Below are 23,075 nucleotides of genomic sequence, written 5' to 3'. Positions count from 1 at the left end.
TCTTTATGGATGTAATATACATAAAACATTACCATCAACTCTTGATTAGCTGTTCACATTTCAACAAGATCAATAATGGCAGCGTGGTTCCTTTTTAAAATGCTACAGGCTTATGTCCCCATCAGAGAGGGCATGTGCGTGTGCTCAAAAGAGAATTATGATACCTTTTACGTGGAAAAGGGAAAGGAGGGGCAAACTGAAGCATTGCCTGGTTTTTGGAATTATGGATGTTGGTTTGACATTGATACATGCAATATAGCAGCTAAAAAATAAACAATTTGGATAATACTGTACATATTTTATTAAAACAATATGGATTCTGCCAATACAGCGTTCCTGCACAGCAAAGTCTCAAGTGTTAAAAAAGGACAAATTAACACTCAAAGTGTATCCACACTATCGAAGTGTGGATTATATATACACTGTGGGAGTTAATTTGACCTTTTTTAACAGTGCCAATTTTGCTGTGTGTTGTGATAAATACTAAAAGTATTTACAGCTATGACACAACACCTTCAAAAAATGAAAATTCTGTCATTATTTACACATCATCTTGTCATTTCAAACCTGTATCTTCTGCAGAACACAAAAGAAGATATTTTGTAAAATGTTGGTAACTGAAAACCGTTGGTCCCCATTGACTTGCACTGGTTTTGTGTCCATACAATAGAAGTCATAATATCTTCTTTTGTGTTTTGCAAAAGAAAGAAAATCACACAGGTTTAAAATGACAACAGGGTGAGTAAACGATGATAGAATTTTCATGTTGAAGGTGAACTATTCATTTAAAACAGCGCAGCACACATAAAATAATGTTCTTTTATGATTTACATAATGGGACTATAACTTCTGAATGAAAGAACTAAAAACTATAGCATATTAAAGGGGTAGTTGACTCAAAATCAAAAATTATTTCATCATTTTTATTCCAAACCTGTATGTCTTTCTTTCTTCTGCAGAACTTAAATAAAGATGAAGAATGTTGGTAAACAAACAACATTGGCCCCCATTGACTTCTCTTGTATGTACACAAAATAACTGGGACATTTCTGAAAATATCTTTTTTTGAACAACATAGGGATGAATAAACTATAACTTTTTTTAGGGGGGGTTGAATTGTGTCTTTAAGCTGTGGATATTGTGTTGCCTTGTAAAATCGCAATGATTTTGACTCTCATGCTGTTTATGTACAATCCTGTTTGATCTGTTCTCCAATTCCGCCTTGTTGATTAATGCAATTTTCATTGATTATATACAACCAAATCCCAGACCGCAAACAGGAACAAACTATCAAATATTGTTTCTGCTGAGATCTTGCTTGTCTGTTCAATAGAAATTGACACTTCTGTACATTCCGGTGACGATAAATCAAAAACAATTTAATCTTGCCTTAAAGAATGTCCATTAAAAGACAAATGTAGGACATAAAATCCAAATGATTAAAAACAAATAGCAGGATTTATTTCCACAGCTGTGCTCTATAGAGATGACAGACATTCATCTAACTATTCTGCTGTAAAAATATGAATAACTTAAGCATCTTTCCGTTCATTTCGGCGGTGCGATATTTAAAGCAATTTGATGTCATTTCGCTCAGAGAAAGCAGATGTTGACTTCTCGCTTTGAACAGATGGTAATTCTGTCTAATAGTGCATTGATGTAATAGTGATGTGCATTGTGTATACAGACAGTCATAAAATGGAGGTAAGACTCAAATAAATTGCGATCATCAACATTAAATCCTGGCAGAGGAGTGGAGAAAACAAGGCTTGAGGGAGACATAGTCTTAAGTGGACCAGACAACAGGTTGTGTTGAGTCAGTCAGCCAGCGTGCTGTTTGTTCAGTCATACAGGAGGTGTGTAAAGACGTTAAAAGTAGCTTGTTGTGTGCAGAACTTTGATGAATTAGGCAATACATTTGTGTAAAACTAGGAGTAGGAATCGACAATAATATTGCATTTCCTTACATCTACAGGTATGTACAGTTACAAATTGCAACATAGTGATTTTTTTACTCACTTAAAATGATACTTCACCCAAAAATAAAAATTCTGCCATCATTTTCTTCACCCTCGTTCGAAAACTGTATATGATTCTTTCTTTTGTGGAACACAAAATACGATATTTTGAGAAATGTCTTAGTGGTTTCGTTCATACAACGGAAGTCAATGGGGGCCAAAGTTATTTGGTTACCAACGTACTTCAAAATAGTTTTTCATCATTTACTCATTTACCCAATCCGGAATGCCTTTCCTCTGCACAACACAAAAGAAGATATTTTAAAGAAAGTTGGTAGCCAAATAATACTGGTTCCCATTGACTTTCGTTGTATGGAGACATTTCTCAAAATATCTTATTTTGTGTTTGTTTTATGTCAATCAGTTATTCAGCTTATGAATAAATGATGGTAAATGAATAAATGATGAAAAATTTGTTTTGGCTAAATTTAACTTTTTGATTGCTTTTATATACTTTGCTCAATTTTATTCTTAGAGTTTGGAGAGTATAAAAAGCAACAAACGAAGCAATAAGCAAACAAGAAATACACTTGTAAAGAATATGTACACAATCTACACATGTGTCCACACAAACATGCAATGTTAGCATAATAAGGTACATCTACTATGTTGTTAAAAGCAATAAACAAATAACAACTGCTACACTACGCCAAGGAACATTTTTTAGCAATAACAATTAGAGATGCACCGATTGCAATTTTCTTTGCCGATTCCGATTTTATTACAAGTGAAATCTGCCGATTCCGATTTTTGTCGATTCCGATTTTCTATCCACAAACTATAATTGACAGTATACTGTATATAAAACCATATTAACTTTTCTTCAATACACATTTTTTTTATTTTCATTGAATAAATGATTGAACATTACAATTTCCCTAAATGCAGTTCTCCAAGCTGCATTAAATTACAGAATCTTCTCTTTCCCAAACAACTCTTAAATTGAATAACTCTGTGACTCAAAAGAAGTACAAATAATAAAATATAACTAAACATGTCACTTAATTTACCTTTTTCATTTTTGTACTCATCTCACAAAAGTCTAAAATAACAATAAAATACTTCAACTTTATTCTCGTCTGTTTCCGTTTATGAAACTAACATTGCTTTATTTCATTTTTTCTGAAATGTAAAATAAATTGTCTTTATCTTGAGTCTGTAGGATTAAAAGAAGTGGGTTGATTTTTGCTGCAACTTCAATAAAAAAGTTAAAAAATCTTATGAGTGAATTCTAATCTAAAGATGTATATGTATTTGCAGTTTTTTGTGTTAGTAAAGAACTCAGTCAGATATATATCACATATATTGGTTGATTTATTCATTTTTTATATTTTGGATTTTTAAAAACAAGTAGAAGTCGTGTTGAATGTCATTTTACCTGAAATGACCACAGTTTTAACTTAAGACATGGAATCAGGTTGAATGGAATTTACGTTTGTTTTACACAGAGTGAACGACTTCAACATGAGTTTAGCATGTGTCAGAGTTTAGCATGATGCTAATAGCATCACTGTTAGCATACATACCCCATGTAGACGGAGCAGCGAGAGATGAACTACAGTGCACCGTTTTGTCTGTACAGTACATGATGCGTGTGCACGCGCGTGCCGTCAGCGGATATGAGAGATGCGCGTCAGTCAGCAGAGACTCGCGGTCCGGTGGACCCACATGCGAGTATAAACGAGCCGTGAAAGACAGGCTGTGCGCGCGCACGTTTACATGTTTACTTGCGGCTTTGAGTGTACTGACGGCTGTGACGTTCTTGCCCTCATCACGGGTAACAGAAGATCGGCTTTTAATCGGCGAGACGTGAGACTGACCGGCCGGTCACTGGTCGGGCCGATCATACGAAAAACCGGCCGATTCCGATCTCTTGCCGGTCAATCGGTGCACTTCTAATAACAATATAAACAGAGGCAAAGCGTTAAACGCCTTATGCCATATGGAAGAGCCGATGACATCGTCTGCGGCATATTGAGCTGACCATATGTTAGAGCAGAGCTGTGCGCCTGACTGATTCATGCCCATCACATTCCACTGTATCAATTAAAGCCCCTTGAAGGCTGCATGATTTGTGCCTCTGTTATTAAACCCTGCTAATTCATCCTACTTACATATTCCTTATAAATCTCCAGGAGTGCGCGGTGATTCACGGCAATCGGCGAGAGCGATACGGCACATTTTTCTCCTTGTAATTAACAGTAAATTGTTTTTACTGCCGCACAATGAATTTCTGGGCTTGGGCCGCAAATGAAGTAGTAAGAAGTGGACTGTAGAATCCAGACTGAGGGGTTGGTTTGACTCATTAGCACGTCACGTGAGCACAGAGGGAAACTAAAGGCGAAATAAAAGAGAAAATGTGAGAACTGAAGGGGAAATGATGACTGGTGATTATCATGAACTAAATGTGTACTTCCTGACATTTAATGTGGGCACTGACAGAAAGAAATACTAGTACAGCGGTCCAATCGGTGAAATGTGACTCAAATGACATCAAATGCAAGAGAGAGAGAGAGAGAGAGAGAGAGAGAGAGAGAGAGAGAGAGAGAGAGAGAGAGAGACGGTCTGATAAAAAATAAACTAGCACTCTTGATGACACAGTTTCAGAAATTGCGCAAAGAACAAACCACATTTCCTCAGACTGCTTGACTATTCAAAATTCATCAATTTTAAAGTATGAAAATAATATAGAGATAACCTGAGAGTGAATCTAAAATAGCCCCAGTTTGTATTCCTTTGAGATAAAAGACTTTCCGCTCAATTGAGAGCAGGCCAGACAATACTGTATGTGCTCCACTTTGCCAAAGGGTTTACGTACACAATTAAAGGTGGTCTGGCCCGGCCCTCACCGAGGGGGACGTATTCACCAATCTGATGGTGAGTAATGACAGACACTTTCCATTAAAGGCAGTTCATTAATATTAACATAAGTATTAACACCTATTGGGTTCTTCTCTCTTGGATGGAAACATATATTGTAGTTTGCGCAGGTAATTGGATGTTGAGTGTTCGCGCCCACACGCATGTGCATATTGTATGTGCATTTATTATTTGCGAAATGATGAGAGTCAAAGCGCTGGGAATGGTTCTTAGAGAACAACGAGGGGGTATGAACAGTATACTTAGTGATGTGGGCTGTAAAGTCAAATCAGTGGGGCCTCAATTAACTATGAGTATTTAAAGCATTTCTACTCTAAAGTAATAATATTATGTTGAAATTTGTACTGCAAAAAAATATTATTTTTGTTTATTATTTTGTCATTAAGGGGTTAGTACTTAAGAATAATCAGCAGTGTGTAACATAACAATTTCAACATTGACTAAAATATATTTTCATAAAAATGTATTGTTCTTGCCCCACTGGAAATTTGTTTTTTCTTAGTTTAAACACAAGCCTCACCAAATTGTAAAATGTATCCATAAACAACAATAACAGGAACAACTTGAGTACTTACGAATAATATAACTTCACACATTAGATCACAATTTAGAAATTTTGGTCGCCCCAAAATTGCACCGTTGAGGCAGACAAGTCGTAGCTCAGTGATCGTATAGTGTGAGAATATAAACTGTGAGGTTTAGCATGAGATTGCATGCGATTTACTCACACAGTGCAGGGCTCTAGACTAACATTTCAGAGAGGTGGCACTGGTGCCACCAACCCTTAATTTGGTAGCGCCAGAGTCATGGGGTGAAGCAGGAAAAAGGAAACACTAAAACTACTAAAAGACGACATCTTTGTCCTGAGAGAGCCGCTGTAGTGCTTTGAAAGGGAGGATTCGCAACCTTACCGCTTGATGCTGCTAAAATCTCCATATTCCTCCTTTAAGGAAATGAGCGACGCCTAGTGACTCCATCACATTAAGGCACCAAATTGCTTGAAAAACTTTCCCCCACAAATTGTCTACTTTGTAAAAAAAAAAAACTTCAGCTTGTTTATTGTTGTTTATTTTTCTCTTGTAATCAACATGTATTAAATGTTCTCTCATTTGTAAGTCGCTGGATAAAAGCATCTACTAAATGAATAAATGTACAGTGTGTACAGTAGATGTGGTACTCACCAGAGGGTAGAGTTCGGCCTGACCCAGGCAAGCTGCTCACACAACCCTGTCTGTTGCACACGGTCACAGTAAAACTGTACTGCTCATAGGGCTTAAGTCCTGATACAGTGTAACTCCGCTCCTGTGCTGAGCCGGTGTATAACACCTGCCAAACAAAAAATAAACATACGTAACATTAAGCAAAGTAACTCACAGCGTAAAAATCAATTACACGCTTAAGATGAGTATCTCTGTTTTTCTACAGTTTTGCAAGTTCTTTGGCCAAGAGAGCAAAGACAGCGTTGCCAGAGCTGTGGGTTAGCAGTTAGTACATGTGGATGCTCAAGTAAAGATCATGCTCCATGAAGATATTTTGTAAATTTCCCACCGTAAATATATAAAAACTTTATTAAACCGCCTGCTACAGCGCCTCTGATGGACAACTTTAAAGGCGATTTTCTCAATATTTTGATTTTTTGCACCCTCATATTCCAGGGCTGCGTTTCCCGATAACGTTGTCTCTAGCATGCTACAAAGACTCTAAAGGTATACCTTAACTACAGTTCCCTTTCTGTCGGTCTCTCGACGTTGTGTCGAACCGACAGAATGGGGTTTGTCTTGAGAACCTATCATCTTCTGAGTATTTAGAAAAGGCGAATGAAATTTGCATGCCGGGGCTCCTCCCCGGATGTCCGGGTATAAGAGGGAAGAGCGATGCCTGCTTCCAGTACGTTGTGGATACGTCCTGCCCGCACTGCGGGCGGTGATGATTCAGACGTTGCGTCACGGGTGGCTGTGTTCCCACGGGACTCAGCTACCACCTCGTTTGCTCCCCGTTCCGTGGCGGCAGGACTACGGCCCTGCCGTCCGCTACGGCAAGCAGAGAGGGTGATATGAGGATTACTGTGAGCGATAATCCGCCAGCCACTGGCTCACGGACCGTTCGCACCTCGTCTCGCTCGTCTGACCATTCCCCAGGAGACGGTCCGCCGTCTTATTCCTCAATCACGTATTCGGACACGATGCGTGATGATGAGATGTCTCTTGCAGCATCGGGGAGTGACGTACTGCCATCCGACTCCGACGATTCCATGGGCTCCCTCCCTCGGGGGGTCGAGCCCAGGAAGAAGCGGACGTCGAAATGTCAGCCATGCTTTCCCGGGCCGCCGTGAGTGTTGGGTTGCAGTGCCTGCACTGCCTTTCCCGGTGCTCGCGGCTGGATACATGGCGCCTCGGGTTTGAGCGCGGCTCCAAGCCACGCCCGCCCCCAGTGCTGTGTTTACCGGAGGTGCATGAGGAACTTAGTAAGACCTGGAACGCCCCTTTCCGGCACGTTTCACGTCAAACAAAGTTCCGTCACCCTCTCTTCCCTCGAGGTTGAGACAGCTGGAGGATACGTCGTTGTCCCCCAGGTGGAGTATGCCGCCGCGGTGCACTCGTGCCCGTAGGTGGCGGCCACCTGGGGGGGGGCTCGACCTAGACTCTCGTCTAAAGCATGTGGTGTCTCGGCATCTCTGGTGTCGAGAGCTTACATTGCGGTGGACCAAGCTGCCTCCTCTCTCCACGCTATGGCTCCTGCCAGGCCAGGGCGTTGAGAGAGCTCCACGAGGGTAAGACCGACCCAGCGCTTATGCAGGAACTCCGCGCCGCCACCTACCTCGCTCTACGGGCGACCAGGGTGACCACGCGGGCCCTGGGTCGGACGATGTCCACACTTGTGGTCCATGAGAAACTCCTCTGGCCGATCCTTGCGCAGATGAGTAATGCCGAGAAGGTCCGCTTTCTCGACGCACCCGTCTCGCAAGGGGGGGCTGGTTGGTGTTACTGTCCAGCAACATCGCTGGGAAGTCGGATAGGGACAGATCCTGCCCCGTCTCTCCATCTGCTGGCCCCCTCCGGGGGGCTAGCGCCCACTTACTCTCAAAAAAGGAGAGTTTCCTCTCTCTCTGGGTTATCACAGCCGCTCCCACCCTCTGCACGACGGTGAACGGCAAACTCGACGTTGCGTCATGGCGAAGCGCAATGTCGAGTATAAACACCAGCCCTCAGCACTCTCAGTCAGACAGTGCGTTGAGCTGCGCAGTCGCCAGGCAGGAAATATGGCAGAGCCGATCTCCTCCCCGGGGGGCCTCCCCTGGCAAGGAATCCGTACTGCTAGCCATCGAACCACCCTCCGCGGGGGCGATGAAGCAGATCAACCTCTAGTCCCCTGTCACAGTTCTGGGAGCCCCCAGACTGTCAGGCGGGCTGAGGAAGACGATCCGTCTCGGCTACGCGATTCAGTCGCTACACGTCCGCCCAAGTTCCGGGACGTCCTTTTACCTCAGGCAGAGGCAGGGATGCCCCCGTACTTCGGGCGGAGGTCGCCTCCCTTCTGGTGAAGGGAGCGATCGAGCCCGTCCCACCGGCCGAGGTGTTCAGCGGGTTTTACAGCCCGTACTTCATTGTCCCTAAGAAAGGCGGAGGGTTGCGCCCTATCTTGGGTCTGTGTGTTCTGAACAGGCACCTACACTAGCTGCCTTTCAGGAGGGTCACGCAGAAGCGCATCCTGGCGTCCGTCAGGCGTCAGGACTGGTTCATGGCAATCGACCTGAAGGACGCGTACTTTCATGTCTCGATCCTCCCTCGACTTCGGCCGTTCCGACGGTTCGCGTTCGAGGGACGGGCATATCAGTACAGGGTCCTCCCCTTCGGTCTGTCCCTGTCTCCACGAGTCTTTACGAAGGTCGTGGAAGCCGCCCTCCTTCCCCGTTGGGAAGGAGGTGTACGGGTACTAACTATCTCGACGACTGGCTCAAGTTTGGGCACACTCTCGAGATCTGTGGTGTACACACAGGGACCTGGTGCTCCGGCACCTAGATCGGTGGGGCCACAGGTCAACTGAGATAAGAGCAAGCTCTCCCCGGTGCAGAGCATCCTCTTTCTCGGTATGGAACTCGACTCTGTCCTCACGAGCGGCCCCGCTCACCCCCAGGGGGGGGCGCGAGGACTAGCGCGCCCGGTCAGTGTTGAACTGCCTGAGATCAGACAGTCAGCGGTCCCCCTGTAACAGGAGGCTCCTGGGATTCATGGCATCCTCGGCGGGGGTGGCCCCCCCTCGGGTCGATGCATATACGACCGCTCCAACACTGGCGGCAGAGTCAAGTTCCTTGGAGAGCGTGGCACACCGGCAGCAGGCGTTGGTCACACGCTTTTCTGCCGACACACCCTAAGGGGTGCCGTGTGCAACGGGCAAGCAGTGTCGGGGCGGTGGACGGGCCCCCGCCTGCGTTGGCATTCAACTGCCTAGAGTTGTGGGTTGTGCTACTTGCATTGAGGGACTTCCTCTCGTGCAGGGAAGCACGTGCTGGTCCGGTCGGACAGCACAGCTGCTGTGGCGTATTCTTCACTCACAGCAGCTAACATGACTCGCCCGACGCCTCCTCCTCTGGAGTCAGCAGGTGATCAGCTCCCTGCGAGCCACACACATCCCAGGCGTCCTGAACCAGACAGCCGATGTGCTCTCTCGTCAGTTGACGCCTTGCGGAGAGTGGCGACTCCCTCCCCGCGCAGCCGGCTCATTTGGGGCAGTTCGGCCAGGCACAGGTGGTCCTGTTGCCTCCCCGGACTCCACCCATTGTCCGCTTTGGTACTCCCTGTCCGAGGTACCCTCGGCACGGATGCCCTTGCGCACAGCTGGCCGCGGGACAAGCGGAAGTACGCTTCCCCCCAGTGAGCCTCATTGCACAGGGCCTGTGCAAGGCCAGGGAAGAGGAGCATCAAGTGGTACTAGTTACGCCCCTTCGGCCTAACCAGGACTTGGTTCTCGGAGCTGAGGCTCTGACAACAACTCCCCCCTGGCCGCTCCCCCTGGCGGACAGCTTCCCCAGGGGAAGGGGCACGTTACGGCATCCCAGGCAAAACCTGGTCTCCATGTCTGGACGGGACGAGGAGATCCTGAGTGACCCACCCCCGGTCCGGTTGGGACGTCACTCAGGCTAGGGCTTCGGCCACTGGGCGGCTATACGCCCATAGGTGGCGCCTCTTCTCGTCCTGGTGCTCTTCTCGGCGAGAAGACCCGCGGAGTTGCTCGGTCGGGTACGAGCTGTCCCGTCCTCAAGAGAGACTGGGGAGTAACCTCTCCCCCTCCACACTGGGAATGTATGTAGCCGCTACGGCCGCTCATCATGACCCAAGTGCTGGGTAGCCTCTGGGACAGCACGACCTGGTCATTAGGTTCCTAAGGGGCGCGAGAGGGTGACCACCTTATCCGCGCTCCGTACCCTCTTGCGACCTAGGTGGCGGGCCTCAAGAGGCCCCGCCCCCTTCGAGCCTCTCGGGGTTGCCGCTCTTTCTCAGTCTTGATAAAGACGGCTTTCCGCATGGCGCTCACCTCCAAGAGGGTAGGGGATCTACAAGCACCCTCCGTGTCCACAGATTGCCTAGAACTCGGGGCCGGGATTCTCACGTTATCTTGAGACCCCGCCCCGGCTACGTGCCCAAGGTTCCCACCACTCTCCCGAGAGACCAGGTGGTGAACCTGCAGGCGCTCCCCACCGGGGAGGAAGACCCAACCTATCCGTGTTGTGTCCAGTACGCGCACGGCGCCTCTACTTGGACCGCACGCAGAGCCCAGAAGCTCTGAGCAGCTCTTTGTCTGTTTCGGAGGTCAGCAGGAGGGCTGTCTCCAAACAGAGGCTGGCGCACTGGATCGTGGATGCCCTCGTTAGGGCATACCGATCTTTTTTCCTGCCCGTTGGGGGTGAGGCACACCCCTCGTGGCTGGCTCAGGGCGCCTCTCTGGCAGACATCTGCGGAGCTGCGGGTTGGGCTATGCCTAACAACTCCGTGAGGATCTAATACCTACGCGCGGAACCGGTGTCAGCCCGCATCCTGGCAAGGTGTGGGACCGGCAGCCGGTAGGGCGTACGCCTGCGGAAGCCCTTCCCCCTCCGGGGGGAGCAGTGGCGATCCCGCCTCACTTCTTTCCCCTCGGGTAAAGAACAGGCATTCCATCCATCACTAAGCACCCTTCCAGGGGACAGGCTGGGCAGAGCAGCCCTGCCCCCTTAGGCCGGGGAACAGTTGAGTTATCTCCCACATAGCTCTAACCGGACCTAGTGCTCCAGACCTAGTGCTCCAGGTTCCCACCTTGGCAACCCATGACCTCCCCAGGTGGACTCCCACCTTGCGGTTAACTCCTGCAGTCCGCACATTCCTCCCATGAGTTCTCCCCTGACGGTGAGACCATGTGGTGTCTCCACTAATTCCTCCCTACGGTAGGTAGTGGCCTCTGCAGCGTTTTTCCCCCAGGGGGAATAATGCTTACCCAGTGGCCCGTACGGTGCCGGGCGGCTTCTCGCCATTTAGAGAACTAGGCCTTCCTCTCCACTGGAGGGTCATAATTTCGCGTTAGCGTCTTCGTCTGACTCGCCCAGGCCAGTCAACGTCGCTCCGCAGAGATTGTGACGCGGCTCAGTGCTGTGGCGTTTTCCATAGGAACCCCATTCTGTCGGTTCGACACAACATCGAGAGACCGACAGAAAGGGAACGTCTTGGTTACAGATGTAACCTCAGTTCCCTGATGGAGGGAACGAGACGTTGTGTCCTTCTTGCCACAACGCTGGCTGCCTGCCGCAGCGGTCGAGGGATGCTCAGGCTCCTCATACCAAAAGGTGAATGAATGCAGCACGCCATCTCCCTTTCATACCCGGATATCCAGGGGCGGAGTCCGGCATGCAAATTTCATTCGTCAATTTCATTGGCCTTTTCTAAACTAGTCAGAAGTTGATAGGTTCTCAAGAGCGAACCCCATCTGTCGGCTCGACACAACGTCTCGTTCCCTCCATCAGGGAACTGAGGTTACATCCGTAACCAAGACGTTTTCTTAGATTAAATGCAGATACACTAAATTGCTCCGCGGATGGCGCCATCTTTGATTTAGCAAAAATATTCGCCACAGTTTGACTAAACTTCCTACCACAATCGTTCTCTTTAAAGATAGTCTACTCTAAATTCTTTGGTTTGCCAGCTGATGCACCTTTAGATAATATAAGCTAACAACCATCAGTGTGACAATTATATTCTTTGCATGAAAACACATCAAAATACTGGTGTATTTAACTTTAGAATTTTATTTGTATTGACAGCGATGTAAAGAAGCTTTTTTTTCACAGTGGCCACTAGCGGGGTGAACTCTTTAACAGTGATAAGGTATAGAGCGCTTCAGACCAACCTTCCGAACGTATGACTTACAGAAGGTATACTTAACTAAGAACATTTCGGGAAACACATATTATCAATAAGGTACAGTTTAAGGTATAACTTTAGAACGACGATAAGAAGGTTTCGGGAAACTCTGCCCAGATTTTTGAATAGTTGTATTTCTGCCAAATATTGTCCTATCCTAACAAACCCAATGTTAAGCTTTATTTAGTCAGCTTTCACATAATGTATACATTAAAATTTTTTTTAAAAATGTATCCTTATCACTTTGTGGTCCAAGGTCAAATTCCTTGTCAGTCCCATTCTTCCATTTTCTTACTTTCAATGCAGACCAATTGCCAAAACGCCAAAAACTGAGACAAATTTAACACAAACAATGCAGACGTCTAAACATCTTACACTCCACATAAATCATTCTTTCAGAGCTCCAAACCTCTCTCACCTGACACCTGCATATCTGCATATTACTGCAGGAAAACATAATCAATGCTAACATACATGTATCAACCTAATTGAAATCTAACACTGTGTCTACACTGAATGCGGCGCGACACACAGCTTGTTCTAAAGGGATTGTCGCGTCGCATTGCACCGCATCCAGTGTGGACAAAATTTTTAATTATAATGGGTTCTAATGCATTCTGTTGTCTCTTGTCACGTCGCATCATGCCGCGTCCGGTGTAGACATGATGTACGATAATGAAACCGAATTAAAAAGATGATTGTTCAGTAGAAGTCATCTAAAATATCCTTGAAACATTTTCCATGAAGACAGTAAAGGTGATCCTGATATGGAAAGCAGTGGTTTAAATATGGACTAACATTCGGGAGATGGCGTTAGTTTAACCTTTAAAGGTTTTCTACCTGAACGAGAATAAAGGAACACAAAGATTCACATGAGTAATAGAGGAGACCTTTCTGGACAGTTCGGCCCACGCCACATGCATACAGGGACACAAGCCACAAGCTTTGGAAATCAGAAACTGGACAAAAATAAAGGTTACTAGGGACAAAAAATGCATTTGAATGGTGCTCAAAGTAGTAACTCCACTAGGCTGTAGCCTGACAATGCAGTGAGTAAACTCTAGTAGATATGAATGTAACAGTAAACACATACAATATGTGGCATATGTTTAACTCAGTAAAACATGTATTAATCAAAGTAAAAAAAACAAAAGCAAACAAAACCAGGCAAATATAACCTCACATCTGTGCAATACACAGTCAGAGCCTGTTTGGGCAACTCTATGCAAATGTCATAGACTAATATTTTTCTGATGTCTGGACTCTATCATCAGTGGTTTAGTAAAATATAATTGGTAATACAGTAAACACAATATTTGAGAATTGCTATTTCAAGTTTGACTAAAAATGTCACATACATAACGCTGGAAATGTCTTTTTAACTCATCTTTTTTTGTGCTGCTCTGGATACCTGTGTTATTATAGGAGGCGCATATGGGTTGTACGCTTGTTCCTGTTGAAGGTTGATTCTGTACTCAGTCACTTCACCCCTTGCGTCTTTGTCCTGTGGCGCCTCCCAGCTCACTCTGAGAGAGGATGAGGACACGGGGGTCACTTGAGGGGGAGTCATGAACTCTGGCACTAAGGAAAAATCTGAATTACTAATGCGTTTTATAACATTTCGCAGCAAATTTTTTTATAAATTATTCTAGTGGGGAAAAACTTTACCAAGACCAAATACATTTACTATAGAAGCAAAATTATATAGGACACTATTTAGACCACTTTGCAAGATGTAAACATTGGTCCAGAAGCACTTGTGGTTTTATTCTTATTTATTTGTGTATTTTATTTTTCTTACATATATAATGAAATCTTAAAAATACGTGTTTAACATTATGTTTCGGTTATAAATGTTCTGTTCTTTGTATTTTGTTCAAATGTTTGAGTAGTGTTAAAAAAACTGAAACAGAAAGTGCATCTGGACCAGCGTTCCTTACATTTTCAGAAGTGGTCTATAAAGAACATACTTTGAATTAAATACTTTAAGCAGCATTTCATTCATATATCTTACAATATTCTGTGCAGGTTGTGTTTTTCAATAACAAATATGAAAAAAAGAGAAAATGCCAACGGGGGTAGAAAAAACAAACTTTATCATGATATCATTTTATCTTACACAATTTTGCTTTTCAAGTAAACATATAATTTTAAGAATGTTTAAATAGTTTACAAAAAAGGCAATAATAGTGCTGTAATAAAATAATTTTGAGTTTTTTTTTCTAATTTAGATTTAAAGTATAATTCCAAATTCTTTCCAAACAAACACTGTTCTACAGATACTGTTGACAAAATAATCCAGCTGTACCCTGCTTAAACTCCGAGCTTTTGTTGGGTTGCCCTCCTAAAACAATGTCTGACAGAAAAACCCGCTAACTCGTCAAAAAACAAGCCCAAAAAACAAACAAAAAGTGTCAAAATACAGAGAGGAAGTTGACAGAAACACTAAATAGATCTTCAACTGTCTACTATTCGTGACTGCGCCAGCTTCTTCCTGTGAAGCACTTGTGGTGAAAATTTACCCGCACAAACAATCCCTTCACATGTTTATGCTAATTCCCTGCTTCCGTTTTTCAGGAACTGTCATTCCGTGCTGTAACTCAAGCCACATATCCTCTCTCTGCTTAATAAGCATCCACTCAAAATCATTCCTCAGGGGTCCCTATCTAAATAAAGACCGAGGATACAGAGTTTTCTCTGAGCGACGGAACACTGTTTGCATCCTATGAAACACAATACCTGTTTACTGCTAAATGCTCTGAGTGTTGTTCAAAATAATTGGTTTCATAATCGCTTATAAAATAAAATGAAATAAAAAGAGTTTACTGGCTATGTGATCTTATTATCAGCTTTACCAACAAGGGCCTTTAAAATATAAAAACAGCGAGTTTCAAATCATTTTACAGCTAAAATATCCTGTTACTTTATGAATTGGTAAAAACAAAAATCTTGTCGTACTCTTTGAAGAAACAATTCACCCAAAAATGAAAATTCCGTCATCATTTATTTACCCTCAAGATGTTCCAAATCTGTATAAAATGTCTTTTTTTATGATGAACACACAGAAAGATATTTGGAAGAATGCTTGCATTCTTTTAAATGTCTTTCTCTGTGTTCATTAGAAAAAAATAATTAATACAGATTTGGAACAACTCAAGGGTGAGTAAATGATGACAGAATTGTTTTCTTTGGCTAAACTGTACCTTTAAGTAGGTTTGTTTGGTACTGTAGGCCAACATTTTAAACTGACCTCCTTCTGCTGTATGCCCCACGGCCCACTCTGAAATGGCACTGCCTGCCATGTTAACCGTGAGCACTCTGAAGCGGTACGTAGAAAAGGGTTCGAGATTCGACACCACCGAACTGTTCTCAGGTGGAGTCAGAGCATTCTCATTGGCTGAACTAATCAGTGGCCTTGGGTCCAGCCAACCGCTACTTAGAAAAACCCTTTGCTCCGGATTGGTAGGTTGATTTCCCGGCGACTCATTTAGCAGCTGCATGAAGAGCTCATACCTGATAATTATACCTGGAGAGATATAATAAGACACGCATGAAACTTATACGCCAATAATACTTCTACAATCCCATAATAAGCCTCAAAAAGAGGCGGATGAAATTTAGATGTAAAGTTGGCCGTGGACAATGCACAATTACAGCTTCTGCATGAAATTATGTAGAAAAGAGAGGAAGATGGAGGGAATCAGATAGACACAATTAAATGCAGAGGAAATTCATTGAGAGAATTCTCCGAGGGCACTTTATAATGGTCCATGTTAATGAGCTAATTTGGGAAAAAGCATGATAACTGGCATTAAAGCCATTGATATACAGAGGGCCACGCTTTCAATGGCGCGAGGCACAATGCGTAATTGTATGCGGCAATCAACTGTTTTAAATGTGAAATGTTTCTTTCTGCCGAGTACTCCCATCAGTTTATATTGCGAAATGAAGCATGGCCTGAGCCTTAATCAAGCCTCTTGGTTGTAGATTAAAGTTCGTAAGGAATTAATTTTCATCCGAGCTCACATCAAATGGCATCTCTGTAATAGTATATCTCATTATTGTAATGATGTAGCTGGAGACCGTTTCAGCCCCGCCATGTGCATTTAAGAATCTCTGCTAAACGAAATAATTCAAATGTAAAACAATCTCGCGACTCCCAGGGATGGAAACACTAATGGGTTAAACTCAAATAAACTGTCACGTGAAAGATACATTTATAAAATCTGATATTTGTACCATCTATGTCAAATCAGCCCATTGTAAATACCAAACGTGACCCCAAAATAATAGAAACAGCCAAAAGGTTTGCAGTGTAAATACCATTAGGCAACGCTGGAGGTTCCCAGTACACTTTGAGTTGTGTGGGTCCTAAGGTTGTGATTCTGGGTGCAGGCTGTTGCTGGGGGGGTATTTGAGCGGTAAGCACGATCAGACTCTCACTGCGAGAACAACCTCCATTAGTGCACGCCTGCAGACTGAAGTTGTATCGAGTGAAGGGATGCAGCTCCTCAGCAGAAGCCTCTGTTTGAAGTCCTGTGTAGTGGATTCTCTCTTCTCCGGTCACATCTTGCATCGAGCTCAGCGTGTAGCTTTCCACGGGACCTGTGGTGTTCAGAGGTTCAGTCCAGTTGAAGGAGGCGCTGGTGGGCCTCGCTCGACCTGTCAGGGTGAGTTGGAGCTCCTCGCGCTCGGGTACGGCAGAGAGGGTGCGCATGCTGACCACGGCGCTGCTGGTGTTAGATCGAATATTGCTTGTGATGAGCTGGTAAGAGTATGCGGTGTATGGTGACAAGTCAGAATCTGTGTAAAACATAGTGCCTGTATCAGAGAGAAGACAAGAAAATGATCAAATATATCATGCTGTTAATAACAATAATGCTAATCAAGCATTATTGGACAAAGTGTAAAAATTAGAATATTGGTTTACTGCACCATTATTGCAAACAAAATTTGGTTTAACAAGACCAATTTTGACACTCCTTACCCTTAGAATAAAATAGGCTGTACATGCAACTGTACCTTTGAATCATCAATATTATAACAATAGATTACTGTAAAAATTGTTCTAGGCACATATGATTAAAATTTTAGATTAATTCTAAAATAAAATGGCATCACACAGACAAAATCATGACAATAGCAGACATGCTTGAAACATCAGGGTTGACTGACCATATGGAAACCGACTGTAGCTGACATGCACAACCTCTGAATCCCGGAGTAGCTTGTACATCAGGGCATTGCTGTTGGGTGAATCGGGGGTCCTCCAGCTCAACTCTATGGCTGTGGAGTTTAAGGGTTGGCCGAGCGGAGGAGGCTGCTGCCTGGGATCTGAACATGAGTGAAAGTGTATGTTCATACATACCAGTAATAAAACAGACATAACTGAGGAGGAAGACACAAGGTTAAAGCACCTGCGAGTGAATTGGAAAAATGGACCGTGAACGAAGTAAAGCAACAAACGTTTGTTACGTGTAAAAATGGCTAACTTCATTTAAAACACTGTATTGGCGAGGTACATTAAGGCTTTAAGAGTTTCTGTGAGGTTAAGTGCACGTAAGAAGCCATAAACAGGTCAACTTACAGTAAACATGCTGCATGTTTAAATAGCAGATATGCAATGAACTTAAGACAGCATATGCTCGTCAATAAAAGATCAATATCACATACAAATGTTGAGCAAAAACATTAGGATGAAACGTGATTAAATTTCAGTGTCAGCTCGTGGGTAAGTATACTGAATAAAATATGTAATACATTTTTTAAATACCACAGCATTTGATTGACAGTTAAGGGCTGACCCTTACATACGTCTCTCCTGCATTAAGCAATCAGACTATATTGAGAAAATCTGCATTCAAATGATACAGTCGCTACAATAAAGAAACTCTGTAATGTGATTTAAAAGAGGGCTTTTCCTGTTTTTGAGCCAAATGGAATGTTGAGCCAACGGGAATTATAACCTCTTCAGCATCTCTAGTAGGTTACAGTGCTAAAATGAAGTATTTTAAAGACCCCATGAAATGGGTTGATGAGCACAGTTTTCTTTCCAGTGTTAATGCATTTTCTACTAAAACGAGAAGTCGGGGTAGGACATCCCTTTAAAAGCCAAAAGCCACGCCACAGCCCAGCAAATCACTTTCAAAATCAATGACATTTAGCTATTTCTTTTGAAATGAATTGACTTTGGAAAATGTAACAAAGTATTAAAGAGACAGTTCACCCAAAAATAAAAATCCTGTCATTATTTACTCACCCACGAACACAGAAAGATATTTGGAAGAATGCTTGTAACCAAAGAGTTATTGGCCACCATTGACTACATAGTAAGAAAAATGTGCATTCTTTAAAATATTCAAGTATTCTTCAAAATATCCTTCTCTGTGTTCATCAGAACAAAGACATTTATACAGATTTGGAACAACTTGAGGGTGAGTAAACGAAGACCACATTTTCATTTTTGGGTGAACTGTTCCTTTAATGTTTGAACAATGATATATGGGTCATATCCAGACCTTTACTACAGCCCAGGTAGTTGTTTGGATCCATGTGACTGGCTCCCTCCACACAGCCGTCACATTTCTCTCCGGTCACATACGGCTTGCACAGGCACTGCCCCGTCTGGGGGTGGCATGAGCCGTTGAATCCCCCTACGGGATCACATCCGCACGGCTCACACCTAGACACACAGAGATCACATGAGACACAAAAAAGTAGCACTTCTCTTGACATTGTCTGTATCTGTAAAGGACATGAAATCAGGAAATTAACCAAAAGTAACAGGTCTGGTTTTATAACACCAACCAACCAAAAAAAAAAATTGGCTTAAATTCTACATGTTGCAAAAAATGAATGTGTGTGTGTTTAAGTTTGTGCGTGCAGTAAGGGAGACACTCAGTCTAAATGGAGACATTCACAGATTCACCTGTCAGTGACACTTGTGAGAGGGGTAGGGGATGGAGGAAAGGCCTTCAGGGGCAAGCGCCGGTTGATGTGGGGGCCAAGCGCCTGACACCCTCGAAAGTAGCTGATAAAAGCCACAGACTCTTAATGAGCTGAAAATTTGTTCTGTCAACGAAAGGGGCGTTTTGGGCCAACCCACCCGTTTCCCAATGTGGTTCGACCTTGACTCCTCAGAAAAAGACGGCAAACTTTTTTCCCGTTATCAATGAAGCAAAAATGAAGGCCAATATCCAATTCTGTTATCAGTATCAATATTGCCGAGTTCCACATGCTCACGTTTTCCATATTGAAAATATTGTATATCAATAGCTCGCAGCTATCGGGGTAAATAACTCCAGATTGTGCCTGGATGTTGATTTAGAACAGGTGTTGCAAACAGAGCCGCCTGCAAAGTTTGCAGACAAGACATTTAAACGTGATTGAACAAGTTTGACTAGCAACAACAATAAACATGTAGATTGCATTCTGTTAGTGTGAAGATATGAATACGACCTACTCCTATGTAATATAAACCTGATTTTTTTCCCCAAGGTTAAACGATTACCCAAACGCCGCTCTCCTTTTGCCGTGATGGGTAATCTTCCCTAACCATATTGTGCGTTTTTAACTACCTCTATTAGGCAGCCCGCAGCGGACGAGCCAATATAAGAAGGCAAAATAAGATGCATCGTCTTATTGATTCAGGGGCGGACAAATGAGTTTATAATATTTAGATAAAGAAATCTTTATTGTGTAAAATCTCCTCATGCAGTTCAAGCATCTCCTCTAATCAGTTTAAATAGTTCATTTTTCATCCTTACGGGTGAACTGCGGCTGGATGGATTGCGTGCGCGGTGATCTGTCACGACTTGTATGGATTAACAATTTGTGATGTCCGGCAGCTCTGTTGTTGATGTATTGAAAACATGTGCCTGTGCTATTTGCATCTCACCAGCCAACAATTAATGTCCCCCCGCCTGCCGCGCATCCCAACATATTTTTTATTTTCGGAAAACGCTTAAAAAGGTAAACGATGCTTGATATGGGAACCGCTGATGATGTTCCCCACTGTTCCCTTTCTTCACCCAGCATGGCTGGCGTTGCTAAATGTCTCCTACATGAAGGTCATTCAATGAGACTTTCATCCAAAACACAGACATTTTAAATCAAAGAAAATCTGCTATATGTAGAAAAAAATGAAAAATAATTTTCCAGTCCACTCACTCCTGAGAATGCCAAGTTGTGCATCTTTAACTTAGGCCATATGTTCAAGCTGGGGAGCTGCGTTAGAGTATATCATTAAGACGGCTAACATATGATGTATTTACAACCTAATTGATGTATCCAACAAATCAACTATGCGGAGAGCATTAAAATGCACCCGCGTTTAGAGGCAGGAGACTTTAATGGCTAATTTGACCTTTACTGCCTCCGTCTGAACCCGTGGGCCAGTATGCAGCTAACTGGCTCAAATCGCTTTGAAAAGTGATGTCCATGATTTTCTAAATTGGCTTTACTCGCTTGCAGTTCTATTACGCTAGGGCGGTCTGGATTGATTTTACGCAGTTATTTGCTCTTACATCAGTGTGTTTTCGCTGCAAGATTTATTTTTATGCACTATAATTCATGAACACATCTTGGCTGAACATGAGTGAGATTAGAGTGTTAGTGTGCCACTGACCTGCCAACACCTGGATTAAAGCCAAAGAAGAGATCCTGGCACTGGTCACACCTGCGGCCAGTCACTGAAGGGTGAGCACACACACACTGCCCGAAGTGGGCGGCACACACCTGGCCCACTGCTCCGACCGAGTGACAGTCGCATACTTCACAGTTGCTTAGCCCCGCCTCGGACAGAAAGAATCCTGTGACAACATGCAAAAAAACTGACTGGCATTGTGTGTTTATTTTGTTTACTTTTTCATTTACCATCTTGCAATTGTGTAAAAGGGACAGTTTACCCAAAACCAAAATTTCTTAGCATTAAAAGGAACAGTTCGCCCAAAAATGAAAATTCTGTCATCGTTGACTCACCCTCGAGTTGTTCAAAATCTGTATACATTTATTTTTTTCTGATTAACACAGAGAAAGATATTTGGAAGAATGCTTGTAACCAAACAGTTTTGGCCACCATTGACTACCATAGTAGGAAAATTGACAATGGTAGTCAAAAGTGCCCCAGAACTGTTTGCATTTCTATATTCTTCAAAATATTTTTCTCTGTGTTCATCAGAACAAAGAAATGTATATAAATTTGGAACAATTCAAGGGTGAGTAAAAATGACAGAATTTTCATTTTTGGGTGAACTGTTCCTTTAACTATGCAACTATCCAATACCATGATATGGAAAAGTGCATAGGATATTCTGCCTGTTGCTATTCACAAAAGAAAGAAAACAATACAGGTTTATGAGGGCGAGTTAACAATGACCAAATTTTCATTTTTAAGTGACCTGTCCCTTTAAGATCGCCCTGGTCCACTTCTCCGTCTATATCTTTATAAAATGAAAGAACGAGTCAAATCTCAAGGGCTCCGTCAGGCTCTTGCACGCATCAATCAGACAGGGGGCGCTGAGTTTGAGATGTTTAAATCACAGGCTGCTTCCCCTGCGGTGAAATACGACAGTGGGCCTCCGTCAGGAGAGCCGGGGGAGGGTCCGCAGAAACACAGTCATCAGTCCCCCACCCTCCTCCAAATAGATCTCCCCCCTTTCCCTGTGCTTTCAATTTACTCCTGCCAGCCCCACTCTATGTACACATGCTTTATGTTCCGGCATGGGCGGCAGAGGCTTTGGTGAACAGTGGGTACACGCCCGCATATTTCATCATGTGTGGGGGGCATGAGTTGAGGGGGTGGCTGTACATCCTTGTCTGGTTACCTAGCTTAGCACCACCATAGAATTTGTACAGGCCTGTTGGTGGACGTTGCTGAGTACGGTTTTGGTTTTTTAGAAAAACCCTAACTGGTTCGGATGGTTACCCGGTTAAAGGGTTTCCATGTTTCAGGCACTTTCATGCTGGTCAAACTATTCATTAGCTGTATTAAACCTGTTAAAGGGATAGTTCACCCAAAAATAAAAATTCTGTCATGATTTACTCACACCCAAGTTGTTCCAAACCTGTATACATTTCATTGTTTTGCTGAACATAAAGGATACTTGAATTAAAATTTGTAAATACGTTCTGGGGCACTATTGATTATCATAGTAGGAAAAAAAGCTTCTATGGTAGACAGTAGTGCCCCAGAACTGTTCAAAATATCTTCTTTTGTGTTCAACACAATGAAATGTATATAGGTTTGGAAAATCTTGTGAGTGAGTAAATGATGACAGAAACATAATTTTTGGGTGAACTATTCCTTTAATACATAGTTTATGTTGATGTATAACACAGTACTGTCCTTATTCATACCAAAAATATCCTAAATACTAATAGTGCCAAATCTCTTAAGCAGGAGTAACTTTTAGGAATTAGAAGACTTTACTTGGCGTGAAAAGCTGCAAGTTGGTTTTACAGTAAACTGAGATTTCTGATGGTTAATCTTCATTACAGAGACAAAGGCACCAGCTGGTGCTGCCACACTGACCCTGTAGCCCCTGGCAGTGCACTTGTAGCACTTACTATAGTACAGTATGCTGCGGAAAAAAAAGGTACCAAAACATATCCAGCCCCTCAAGTGCACTTGAGCCATGAGGCCAGCGCTGGCCCAACAGCAAGTGAGCGGATTGATTAAGGGTGCATGAGGAATGGCCCGTAGCTATGCTGGTTAAACGCCGTGGGCCAAAGTGACTGCCAAAACACACTCAATTCCCAGGCACAATCTAGGAAAAAACAAATAAAACAA

The 23,075-nt window shown here is 43.5% G+C and overlaps 1 protein-coding gene across 1 annotated transcript in view; it reads right to left on the bottom strand.

Moving 5' to 3' along the window:
- The window catches only part of ush2a (Usher syndrome 2A (autosomal recessive, mild)), a 205,958-nt gene that overhangs the window by 143,766 nt on the left and 39,117 nt on the right, over positions 1–23,075 (bottom strand). The window contains exons 14-20 of the mRNA XM_057343361.1: positions 20,913–21,096; positions 18,805–18,968; positions 17,462–17,620; positions 16,610–17,107; positions 15,537–15,812; positions 13,698–13,867; positions 6,080–6,224 (exon numbers count right to left, since the gene is read on the bottom strand). Of these exons, the coding sequence (XP_057199344.1) occupies positions 6,080–6,224; positions 13,698–13,867; positions 15,537–15,812; positions 16,610–17,107; positions 17,462–17,620; positions 18,805–18,968; positions 20,913–21,096 (1,596 nt within the window). The remainder of the gene's footprint in view (positions 1–6,079; positions 6,225–13,697; positions 13,868–15,536; positions 15,813–16,609; positions 17,108–17,461; positions 17,621–18,804; positions 18,969–20,912; positions 21,097–23,075) is intronic.

This window comes from Triplophysa rosa, linkage group LG10 (genome assembly GCF_024868665.1).
Source record: "Triplophysa rosa linkage group LG10, Trosa_1v2, whole genome shotgun sequence".
Lineage (NCBI taxonomy): Eukaryota > Metazoa > Chordata > Actinopteri > Cypriniformes > Nemacheilidae > Triplophysa > Triplophysa rosa.
The sequence above is the reverse complement of the archived record's forward strand: the minus strand, read 5'-3'. Positions and strand labels throughout refer to the sequence as shown.